At 40.8% G+C, this 13236-nt stretch overlaps 1 protein-coding gene across 1 annotated transcript in view; it reads right to left on the bottom strand.

Annotated features, from left to right (window-relative positions):
- cul4b (cullin 4B) overlaps nt 1–13236 on the bottom strand; it is a 74803-nt gene that overhangs the window by 22854 nt on the left and 38713 nt on the right. Inside the window, exon 11 of the mRNA XM_020519771.2 lies at nt 6335–6527. Within this exon, the coding sequence (XP_020375360.1) occupies nt 6335–6527 (193 nt within the window). The remainder of the gene's footprint in view (nt 1–6334; nt 6528–13236) is intronic.

The raw sequence follows: 13236 nt of genomic DNA, 5'->3' as shown, positions 1-13236 counted from the left end.
ATATTCGGAAGTCTGACCAGAAGTCTGGTCAGTGCTGAATTTTTGTGGGGGGTCGGGAAGGATGGTGATGGGCAGGGAAACTTTGGAATGGAATTCCAGGGATATCCTAGGCTGGTGGGATAGACCAACAGATAGATGAAATTTAATGCAGAGAAGTACAAGGTATTACTTTTGCTAGGAAGAACATGGAGACAATATAAAACAAAAGCGCAATTCCAAAAGGAGATGAAAATTTGCTGGGGGGGCGAGGGGGGGGGGGTGCAGAATGGTAAGCACAATGGGGATTCACCAGGATATTGCCTGGATTTAAGTATTTTAACTATGCAAGAGGCTGGAGAGGCTTAGGTTGTTTTCTTTTGAACAGAGAATGCGAAGGAGGTACCCTGGACAGGAAGGATAGGAAGCAGCTGCTCCCCTTAGCTGAAGAGGTCAACAACAAGGTGATATAATTTTAAAGAGAAACACAGTGGTTTAGAGGAATCTTTTTTCAACCCAGAGAGTTGGAGGAATCTGGAATGGACTGCCTGGGAGTGTAGAAGAGACAGAAGACCTCCACCTTGACAAAGTAGATGAGACAAGCACCTGAAATATCATAACACTTAAGGTTATGGGTCAGGTGCTTGAACGTGAGATTAGCATCGATGGGTCAGCACAAATGGATGAGGTTTTAGAGTAGATTTGTAGCTTGGGTTGTGGATGTTGTGGTTGGTTGGCTCACCGAGCTGGTTCATTGTTCCGCAGACGTTTTATTACCCTGCTGGGTAACATCATTAGTGCAGCCTCCGATGAAGCGCTGTTGTGTGTTCCCACCTATTATTTGAACTCTGGAGTCCATTGAGCTGGATTACCTCACTTCCAGTTTTCCTTCGCAATGGGCTGTATATGGGGTCCAGTTCTGTGTGTTTATTCATGGCTTTCTTAGCCTCTAGCAATTCCCATGCTTGTCTGCTTCGCCTGTCCCAGGATCCTGGCGCTGTCCCAATCAAACTGGTGGTTTTCCTTATCCATGTAGATGGAGGTGAGTGAGTATTGGTCATGTCTTTTTGTTGCCAGTTGATGTTCCTGTCCTCTTGTGGCTAATTTCCTTCCTGTCTGTCCAATGTAATGTTTGTCGCAGTCTTTGCAGGGAATCTTGTATACGACATTGGATCTGTCCATAGTGGGTAGTGGGTCTTCGGTTCGCGATAGCAGTTGGCATAGGGTTGGCGTGGGTTTGTGTGCTACTTTGATGCCCAGTGGTTGTAGGAGTCTTGTGGTCAGTTCAGATGTGTTCCTGATGTAAGGTAGCATGATGAGTGTGTCGGGGCGTGTACTATCTTCCTGATGTCGTTCATGTAATAGGCATCTTCTGACACTCTATTGCGAAGGAAAACGGAAGTGAGGTAATCCAGCTCAACAGACCCCAGAGTTTAAATAACAGGTGGGAAAACACAACAGCGCTTCATTGGAGGCTGCACTGATCATGATATCCAACAGGGTAATGATACGTCTGCAGAACAATGAACTAGCTTGGCAAGCCAACCAACCACAACAAATGGATGAGCCAAAGGGTCTCTTCTGCACTGTATGACTAACGCTACTTAGCAAGGTTGAGGCTGTTTTCCTTGGAAATGAGAAGGTTGAAGGAAGATTTGATAAATATACTCAAAACTAAGGTCTGGATGGAGTATACAGGGAAAAATTATTCTCATTAGGGCAAGGATAGAGAACCAGAGGGCAGAGACTTAATTAGCAAACGAGGCTTTGGCAACATAATTACAACCTTGTTTTACTCAATAACTGGTTAGAATCAAGAGCGCACTACCCGAGATCACAAAGATCACAATATGAAGACCAACAGAAAAATCTATACTGCAACTCTTAATACATTAACAGACTGCACAAGCACAATGCAACAATGCTCAAAAACTGTAAAAATTCAAGTACAAAACACTACAAACAACATTTGGGTTTTTACAAAGCTAACATTGCAGGGCCTCAAATAAGCACAGAAATACATTATTAAGTATTTTAAAGACATGATCTACAAAATGAATGCAAGATGCAGCCCGAACTCAACTTTAAATTAATTTTCTAATTTTAGTCTTCTAATTGCCCTCACCAGTATGCTTCTCTCTCCCACTCCATATCTAAAATCTTCAGAGGTCGAAATGTTTCTGCGCCACACAGAACATGTTATTTTTTTTTTAAATTATAATTGATGGTAATCATCACAAGCAGCACCAGAGAATATTAAATATCGACTAAAAACATTACATACACATGGACTTCAAGGCAGGCAACACTGTTGTCAAATAACACTAATTTCAAGTAACACTTGCCTGTCACAGCTATTATCAACGTTGAAATATCTATCAGAGACAAGTGAAATGAATAAATCTTCTAAAATTAGCCTCCAAACCAGGGTAGGCTTGTTGGCAGGGCAGGACAGGGAGTGGTCACAACAGAGTGGTCTCAAACTCAACAGATTGCGGCAGTTGAAGGTAGCTCACCACAACCTGCTCAAGTGCACCAGGGAAAGACTGAGAAACATATCAGAAGTGCTGGGGATCACAGGGTTTAGTGAAAGGGAAGATCTGAAGGAAATCCATATGGGTAGGGAAATGGTGATGGGGAAATTGATGAATTCAAGGCCATAAATCCCCAGGACCTGATAACCTATATCCCAGAGTACATAAGGAAATGGCCCTAGGGGATTCATTGGTCATCTTCAAAGACTCTACAGACTCTGGAACAGTTCCTACAGATTTGAGGGTAGCTAATACACCCCCTCTTTTTAAAGGACGTGGGGAAGAGCCCAGAACCAGGGATGTCAGGTAACCAATTTAGGACCGAGACAAGGAGAAATTTCTTCACCCAGAGCGTGGTGAGCCTGTGGAATTCACTGCTGCAGAGAGCCGTCGAAGCTCAAACATAGTACGATTTCAAGGAATTGTTATAGAACTTGAATCTACAGTGATCAAACAATGTATGGGAAAAGGTGGAACAGGCTATTGAATTGGATGTCCCCAAAGGGCCACATCCGCATCCATATCCTGAGAGTGAATTTAAAAGAAATTAAGTTGGTTTCTAGAAGGAGGTCTCTGCTCTAGGGCACTTTTCTTTTGTGGGTTTTTTTTCGTAAATCTTCTGTTAGTTTCCCAACAGGAACTAGAACTTGTGCCCTCTACACACTAAGCTGCTTAAAACACAAGCATTTGTGAATCTGTTAAACTCAAAATTTTCTATTTCATTATTTGTCATGGATGTCGGTATCATTGGCTAGGTCACCTTTTATTGCCCATTCCTAATTGCCCTCAAGCAGATGGCCGTCACAGCCTTCTCAAATTGCTGCAGTCCTTGGAGTGCAGGTACACTGCCAGGGCTGTTAGGAATGGAATTCCAGGATTGTGACCCATTGACCATGAAGGAACAGTGGAATAGCTCCAAGTCAGGAAACAGGGTTGCTGCATGGGTAACTTGCAAGGGATGTTCCCACATATCCACTGTCCATCTGGGAAGTGCTGTTGATGGAGCCTTGGAGTGTTGCGGCTGTGCATCTTGTACAGTGCACACTGATGTCACTGTGCATTGGTAGTGAATGAAGTTAATGTTTAAGATGGTGGATGGGATGCCATTCAAGCAGGTTGCTTTTCCCTGGATGGTATCAAGCTTCTTGAATGTTGCTGGTGCTGCATTCATCCAGGCATGTGGAAACCTTGCCATTGCACTTCAGACTTGTGCCTTACCGGTGGACCAGATTTAGAGGAGTTAGAAGTGAGTTATTTGACACAGAATTCCTAGCGTCTGATCTGGTCTTGTAGCCACAGTATTTATATGGCTGCTTCAGTTCAGCGAATGGTGAATAGTAATGCTGTTGAGTATCAAGGTGAGATGGTTAGATTTTCCTCTCTTGGAAATGGTTAGTCCCTTGCATTTGCATGGTAGGAATGTTACTTGCAATGATCAGCCCAAGGACAAAGGTTGTCAGGGTCTTGCCATAAATAAACATGGTCTGTTGCAGTATCTACAGGGTCGTAAATGGTGTTGCATATGATGCTAACACCTCCATTTCTGACCTTATATGTTGGAGGTAGAGCAAGGGAAGGTCATTAATGAAGCAGGTGAAGATGCTTGGGCATCAGACACTACTCTAATTAACTCCTGGAGTGATATGCTATGACTACCTTCAGCAAGCACAGCCATCTTCCTTTGAACTAACAGAGTGTTTTCTTTCAATTCCTAATGACTCCAAATTTACGAGGGTTTCCTTGACACCAAACATGGTCTAATGTTGCCTTCAAGTTAAGGGCAGTTGTTCTTGCTTCACCTCTGCATTCAGCTCTTTTGCACAAGTCCAATCAAGGCTGTGATGTGGTCAGGAGCTGCACCCTGGCAGAACCAAACTAAACATCAGTGAGCAGACTATTCCTTCATAAATGCCCCTTGACAGCATTGTCAATGACTCCTTACATTACTTGGCAGATGATCAACAAAAGACTGATCAGTGTTACTTGACTAGATTGGATTGTACTTTATTTTGTGCACAGGACATGCAGGGAAACGTTTCCACATTGCCAGGCATTATAAATGCACAGGAACAGCTTGGCCAGGGTCACACAGTTCTGGAGTGCAACTCTTGAGCACTATTGCTGAAATGTTGTCAGGGCTACAGTTTTGCAGTACCCCGTACCCTGAGCCATTTATTGATACCACTTGGAGTGAATTATATTTGGTATCTGTGATGCTAGGTTCTAGGAAGAGGACCATGTATTTGGTAATGCTGGCTGTTGAGTGATGCAAACGCATCAGCCTGGCCTTTTCCACTAATGTGCTGTTTCCACCCTACCATCATTGTGATGGGGATTTTTGTGGAGTCTCCTCCTGTCATTCGTTGCTTAAATGTCCACTACTAATCACAACTGGAAGTGGTGGGATTGCAGGGTTTAAATCTGATTCATTGGTCATGGAATCACTTTGCCCCATCACATGTTGCGTCTGCTGTTTAGCATGTCCTCCTGCACTATTCGTTAAACCAGGATTTGTTCCTCAGCTTTATGTGATCATACAATGGAGAATGTGGAAGGCCCGAAGTTTACAAACTGTAGTTGAATACAATTCTGCTACTTGTAATTCTCACAACTCACGGATACCCAATTTTCAATGTTTTACCTATTTGAAATCTGTTCAATCTAGAACAGTGGTTGTGCCACAGAACGGGATAAAGGACATCTGTTTTCACAAGGTCTATACAGTGTTCACTCCTACCATTGCTGCCAAGCATGCAACAGACTGGTGAGCACAAGTTCAAGTCACAATTTTCCCGCTGGTTGGAAATGACCCAGTTTAGCAAAAATATTCTTTCGGACCCAGGCAAGAGTGGTGCTTTTGAGCTTGGTGACAGACATGAGTTTTACATCCTTAGAGTTATGTCCAATGGGTGTTCAACATTGAGTACCTAGGATTCATCAGCAAGTGGGGGAAAGTACTGTTGTGTGCCTGTGTGTGCACCCTGATGCAATGACAACTCTTGATGTCTGGAGTAAATACTGAAGACTCCGAGAGTAATTCTCTTTCCTCGACACATCACTGTCTTGCTACCGCTGGTGTCTGCTTTGCTAATGGAACAGAACCCAGCAATGGTGATGATCATGGTGAGACATGGTGTGACACCATGAATGAACTGCCATGTAGTTGCTCAACTAGTCTGTGGGACAGCTCTCCCAATTTTGGCATAAGACCACAGATGTTACTAAGGAAGACGCTGCAGGGTTGACAAGTTTGCCATTGTCATTTCCAGTGCCTCAGTCAATGTCAGGTGGCTTATCCAGTTTCTCTGGTTTTCTTAGATTTTGTAGTGGATTGATACAACCCAGTGGGTTGCTATGTCATTTCAGAGGTATTAAGAGGGGATAGACAATGTAAAGGACAGAGCCCCATCAAGACAGCAGACTTTCTTCCCTGAAGGAAGGGCATTGTCTAATAATCAACAATGGTCTCACAATCACAACTTCAAAAGCTTTAATTCCAAATTTATTAATTGATTTCAAATTTCACCACCTGACATGGTGACATCCCACAGAACACAGGCTTTAGTCTCTGGATTATGAATCAAGAGACATGATGACGAACTCACCTGCTCCAAAAGTGCTGTTTTAGAAGGACAGGAATTTTAAACCACATTTTGTGCCATCTACTATTCTGCTAAGGTGCAGCTGTGCATTTTCAAGGTAAAAACTAATTATGTAATAAACAAGTCAGGATAGCCAATTAAAAAAATATTTGATTAGAAAATCTTTCAAATTATCAGGTTTCAATTCTCTACATAAATTCTACTAAAAATTGTTATCCATACCTATTAGTTCAGCTGGTTTATTAGGTCGTTTGTTTATGAACGTTTCAAAGGCTTCCTTCATTGCATTGACAAATTTTTCATTCTTCAGGAAGCAGACATCGACTACGTGATCCACTTTGTCCTTGAAATCTAATAGTTCTTGAACCATTGTTTTATCTTTTTCAGGATTAATTACTATTGTACTGCCAAATGTCTGAGGAGAAAAGAAAATCAACCAACTTTAATCAATATTGAGAAATTGGAAATACTTACATGACTACACCATTTAGTTGTGAAAAATATCTGGCTGCAGCCATCAGGATTTCAAAATACTGAGCAGCTTCAGTTATATTCCCCATTTCCACATTTCAGCAGAACTAATACTTATTGTTGTGGCTGTTGTCTGAGTTATGGTCTCTTCAACAGAATAACTGAAGGGACGCAAGTGATATACTATCCAAGCAAGAATTTACATCTTGAAGCAAAGAAAATTGGAGCTCTTAACTCTTGAAATAAGATTTATTCTGTTGAAGAGACCATAACTCAGACAACAGCCACACCCATAACTGTTACAACAAAAACAAAGTTGCTAGAAAAGCTCAGCAGGTCTGGCAGCATCTGTGAAGGAGAAACCAGAGTTAACATTTCGGGTGCAGTGACCCTTCCTCAGAACTGATAAGTGATAACCATGAGTGTTAGTTCTGGTGAAATGTGGAAATGGGGAAATAAATTCCCATCTGCCGAAGCTCACGAACAGACTCTTTTTAAGAGGCAATTAATTGTGGGGACCCAGGATGGCACAAGTAAAGCATCCCTATAATGCAGATTTCCTAGCAAGACCATCAGAGCAGTTTCTCCTATGGCATATCGTAGCTCATTGGATCCATTACTATTTTACATTCCTTTAGTCAGTGTTAATTATTTCACACTTTTGCATGACCACGATCAACACAAATTTACACAGATTCAAAAGTTGGGATAAACAAGACTGGGTGAGCATGCCAGTCCATTACCTTCAAAAAATGTTAACCTGCCTCCCTTCTGAATGAGACTACAAATTCTGTTTCCATCAGTGTTTCTGCTAAAATAATCCCATGTCCTAACAATCTGCAAAAATAAAACATCCAATCTTGTGCTTTATTTTTTAAATAATAATCTTAAAGTATATGCCCCCCCCCAGTTCCTGAATCACCAAACAGCAATTTCATTCATAAGTTTGATTCCACCCTCGGGCAACTGTCTGTGTGGAGTTTGCACGTTCTCCCCGCGTCTGCATGGGTTTCCTTCGGGTGCTCTTGTTTCCTCGCAGTCGCAAGATGTGCAGGCTAGGTGGATTGGCCATGCTAAATTGCCCGTAGTGTTCAGGGATAGATAGATTAGGTGGGTTATAGGGGGTGGGATGCTCCGAGTGTCAGTGCAGGCTTGTTGGGCCGAAGGGCCCGTTTCCACACTGTAGGGGTTCTATGATATTCTTTGATATAAAAAAACCTCCATTTGAACACCAGATTTCACTGAATATTTCCTAATCCTGTTAAGAATAAATTCTCTAGACTCTAATTATTTTGAACACACTATTACACAAACAGATGACATGTGACAGTCACTGATATAGTGAGAAGAATGTGAGTTGAGACAAACAATTACAATTAACAGGGAAATCATTGTTTGTCTTGCATAATTTGGCTAGTCAATGTTGGCATAGGGAGACAAGCTCCAGCTTTATAAGGTTGGCACAAGCAGACTTGCAACCAACACAGAAAAGATGTCAGGTTTAAACATTATGGGGGAGGAATAAGAAGAACAAAGGTAGGAAAACCAGAATGCAGAAATACAGTCTAACATTCAGCAGACAATGGTTAGGGATTCACATCAGATGCACTGTATAGAAGGTATGCATTCAAATTTCAAGTGGGTGAACTGGCACACTGTAATTATAACGTCATTAAAAATTGTAGAGGTGACTAATCTAGACTGATAGAAGTGAATGTAATTTACAAGGATAACAAGCATTCAGGAAAGCTGAATGAGAAGAAATGGGAAGTAACAGAGAAAACAAGAAGAACAGGGAAAGTAAAAATGAAGAAGAAAGGCACCAATTCAGTTTCCTCTTCCAGACATCATTTTAGGCTGATTGCAACTGCTCTCAGTCTTAGAGTCTATTTGGATTCGTATGTGAGATCGAAATTCCATGTCCTTCCTATTACAAAAACCACTACAATAAGATGTGCCTTTAAGAGCGATTTAATCCATCCTGTTTCTCTTGAAGAGGCATGTTGTAAACCTGATGCCGAGGTGTCTTTTCCATGGAAAGCAGAGTAAATAGTTTTGAGTTTATTTTAATTTAGGCAAAAGAAGCATGAGTGCGTGGAGTTAGGCTCACACAGACCCAGGGTTTTCGTTTTGCTTTCATTTGAAGTTGGGGCTTTTGAAGTCTAAGCTACCAGGTACAGCTTGCTCTCTGCTATTACAAAAAGCTTGAGTTCTGTATTTGCTCCTAGATTCATTCTGCTTTTTCCTTTCTCCTGGACTGGAGATAGCATGTGAGCAAATTGGTTTTGGTTTTGGCAAATTTGCCTCGGTCAAGGATGTGTTTGTGGGATGCTGCTATATTGGAACAGTTGAGTAACAGTTAAATGATAAAATACTTAACAACATAAAGTTAAAGTCATGCCAATTTTTTTTGTTGTTTGTAGTTTTAACTGTGGCATAAGAATAAAGTGTGTTTTACTTAAACATCATAGTATAACCAATCGAATCACATCTGGAACGCAGCGCCTTACACTTGCCTTAAAGCATGATCAAAGTTAGGGTCTAAGCTATCTCCTTGCTATGTTTTGAGGGGGTTTGGTCTGGTCCATAACACCACAGACGTCCACCTCTGCTCACCCATCACCTATTTTCCTTTAAATTTAACTTGGTACTCAGCCCTAGCCATTTCTAACCTCAAGTGCCACAATTTCACCACTCCACCGACAACCAATTCATTTAATGTGCCATTTATCTGGTTCTAGCCTTTTGCAAATCACTGCTATCCTATCACTTCATTATGTAGAGCCAAGATAACTGATGCAGTCAGCAAGGCTCTCCGCAAATACCCCTATAAAACTCACCAACTCCATTTGTGCCATTTCATTTAAGACTCCCTTTAAACCCCATCACAGACAAATCGTTTAGGCATGCAATTTAACATCTCCTTTCACTTTTTAATGTTTTCCTGATTTGGCCAGAAATCTTTTTTCTATATTACATTGCCATGTAAGTTCTATGTTATTTTCGATAACATGCTGCATAACTAATTCTCAAACATATTTGTCAAGGCAATCATGAACAAATATACCATCCCAAATTGACATTTATTATGTGGAATAGATATTTTAGATAGGCTTAAAAGAAAGAATACAGGTAAATCTTCGGAATAAATTAACTACGTAATCAAGACCAATGTATCTATTTTGCATATTCTTATTGAAATAGACTACAGAGGAATGTAGTTGCCCTTATAAAAAGCAAATTGTCAACTACGAACCCTGTGGTCTGACTTCAGTCGTCAGAATGTCACCAGAATCAATAATTACATGTTAAAAATAACACGTGAACCAAGCGTAAAGTAACGATATGAACCTGCCACAGACAGTACAGAAATAAATGAAATCCCAAATTACCAGTGAAAGGAGAGGGATACCACAGTGTATTACTGCCGCCAAAGTGCCTTGAATATTGCTGAAGATTCCGTTAGAAACTGAAGGTCAATGGATACCAATGACAAAATGTGGATTCATGATGCCATTGGAATGAACACAAATGACCATTAGCCGATCAGAGACTTGCTACTACAAATCAGAGACGTCTGTGTTTTTATTACTTCCTCATGGGATTTTATTGGCTGATGCTGTTTGTTGGAAAGCTTATTGCAAGCCACTGCAAATGTATGACATAGATATTGATCTTTTTAAAACTAACCTGTTTGGACCTATTATGACACACCCCATTCTTGGGTGGGACATAAAACCTGAGGCAGGGACACTGCAACTGCACCACAGGGCCATTGCAATAAATACTATTTGTCACCTACAACGCTACTGCAAAGACACGACTCTCTGCTGCTGAGATTGTCTTTATGAGTGCTAGATGTAAAATTCACACTTATGTCACAAGTAATTACTACTGCCCAGAAAAAGTGAAACTGACCAGCTCACTATTAGGTATAAATGTGAACATGTGCACGTATATAGAGCATACAGTTGTGATTTAACAACCTTACCAAACAGTGACAGTCATTTGGTCTTCTGTGATCTTTGCTCAGGCTTGAAAGCAAAATGGAAATATAACTGCAGGTCAATTTTTTTTTTAAACTATGGTTATTTTCTGCTTGCCAATCCAGTTCTCAGGCTGGTCTTTAGGTTCAGTGCATGCACATCTAACTTTGACCCTACAGAGGTTTATCATATAAAGGCTTTGTGACCCAACTTATCAACAACGCTGCAGTAATGCAAAATTCAAAACTTGCATCATTCCTTTTACTTTGGTTCAAAGATAAAGTCTAGAACAGCTTGAACTTTGAGAAGTTTTATTACTTCAAGAAAAGCATTGGTTTATTTACCTACCGCTGAACAACTTAAACTTTTGTTTCATCTAATTTTCTCCCTTAATCAGTATGAGATCTATCCAAGTGTGTCACTGCTCTGGTCAGAAAGGTTGCATCACTGCTCATCCAATGAACGATACTCCCTATATGATACATACAGTCATCTTTCAACTCATAGATGTCATCCATGTTTGCCTATGGAAGTGGACCTTCCTTGCTTCACAGGTTTTAAAAAAAAAACGAGTACGCAGTTGAATTGCACCACTAAAGGAAACTTCCACAGGTGGTGCTGACTATGCAAGTCCCAGGATATACTTGTTTGTGGTATACATGCGCTTTAAACATTGTTCCAGTACTGTGGTGTTCCTAAAGATAGCAAGGTAAGAGGCACTGTAGACTCAGACAACCTTAAAATTTTACTGAGAAAGATTGGCAGAATTTTCACCTAGGCAGTAGTTAACTACTGACAAATGCAAAATACTTCATGCTGAAAGTAAAAACTTGAATCCCTTGGTTGAGTTGGAATTTTTCACTAGGGAAGTGTATTGTTAGAGACCAAATGAAAAGGACTTATGGGAGTTATTTGACTTAACCACCGTATCTGAACTGTGTGAAAACCCAACAAACAGAAGTAACCAGCATGCTGGATTATTATTATATTTTTACCCCATTATGACACTATAACTTTCATTCCAACTGCCTTCCAAATCCTAGAGACAGAACGGAGTACAGCAACGAACTTTCATAAGCCAGCTCTGTTCTGTTTCAAGCAACTTCAGCAAAGAAACCTCACAAAAATGTGGGAGATATTCCCCTGTACAAAGAATGCAAACATGCAACAATAACACAACATAGCATACCAAATAAGAAAATTAAGACTCAGGACTTAATGACAGCTTAAGTCAACACAGAGAAAGCATATCTTGGTACTGTAGCAAATTAACATCATTAAGATCAACTAACTCAATGAGGATTAGAAATGAATCCCTTAAACTCTGACTGCTCATCCTAGTGCTACGTTGTCTTGGACTAATAGCATGCTATGACAAACATCTGCGCAGACCTCATACATGCAAGGGGGAGAAAAGAAAAATCACAATGAAATGAAAGGCCAAACAATGTAACGAGAGGAATTAGATATACACATCTAGTACTGGTAACAGGGAGCTTATAGAATTAGTTTGAAGAACTCAACAGCAAGTACTGGAAATAATCATCAGGATTCTGGTGAAAGATCACAACCCAAAAGGTCGACTGTGTTTGCAGAAATCAAGTTTGATATTGGAACATAGGAAACAGGAGGAGCAGGCCATTTGGCCACTGAGTTTGCTTTCAACTACAGAATCCCAGATGTGTTACGGTAAAGGTAGAGGCCAGGTGACCCATCTTTTCTGCTCTTTTTAACACCAGGAACGGTGTCTCCCTATTTGCTCTCTCCAGCCTTCTCATCATTTTGAGCACTTTTGTCAGATCCCCTCTAAGCTTCTTCTTTCCAAACAAAACAATTCCAATCTCTCCTCAGATTTGAAATTTCTCACCTCATGAACCATTCTTGTAAATCTCTTTTGCATTTTCTCCAACGCATTCACGTCCTTCCATGTGGTGCCCAGAATTGTACGCAATACTCCAGCTCAGGTCGAACAAGTATCTTGTACAAATTCTGCATCATTTCCTTGCATTTATACTCTATGCCCCCTCGAAAAAAGCCCAGGATGCTGTATCCTTTATCAACTGCTCTCTCCACCTGTCCTGCCACCTTCAATGATCTGTGTACACATACACCCAGATCCCTCTGCTGCTGCACCACCTTTAGACTGGTTCCCCCTATTTTATGGTACCCCCTATTTTATGTTATCCTTCAATGTTCTTGCAAATTGTGGCTGATCTTCTACTTCAAAGCTGGTTTCCTCATTGCATTCCCAGATGCTCGAATGCCTTTTAATACCAAGGGATCCATTGATCTTTGTCGCGAATATACTCATGATGCATCTCCAACCCTCTGACAGAGAATTTCAAAGATTTGTCACCCTCTGTAAGAAGAAATTCCTCCTTACCCAACAGATTAATCCTAACAGATTTCTTCTTATTTTGAAAGTGAAAACTTTGCATTGCAATCTGCAGCCAAGTTAGTTGGCAATTAGAAGCTGGACACAGAACTTTCAAAATATCTTGGATGAATTACCTCCAGGAAAAGTAGGAGGGGGAACACAGGTCATGTAGGAGTCTCCTGTGGCGATCCCCATCTCAAATGGGTATGCTCTTTTGGAAGAGGTAGGGGTGATGGACTCAGGAAAATGTAGAATAAAAGCCAAAAGAACTGCAGATGCTGTAAATCAGG

The sequence above is a fragment of the Rhincodon typus genome, chromosome 14, assembly GCF_021869965.1.
Source record: "Rhincodon typus isolate 14 chromosome 14, sRhiTyp1.1, whole genome shotgun sequence".
Taxonomy (NCBI): domain Eukaryota; kingdom Metazoa; phylum Chordata; class Chondrichthyes; order Orectolobiformes; family Rhincodontidae; genus Rhincodon; species Rhincodon typus.
This window is presented reverse-complemented; position numbering and strand designations above follow the sequence as displayed.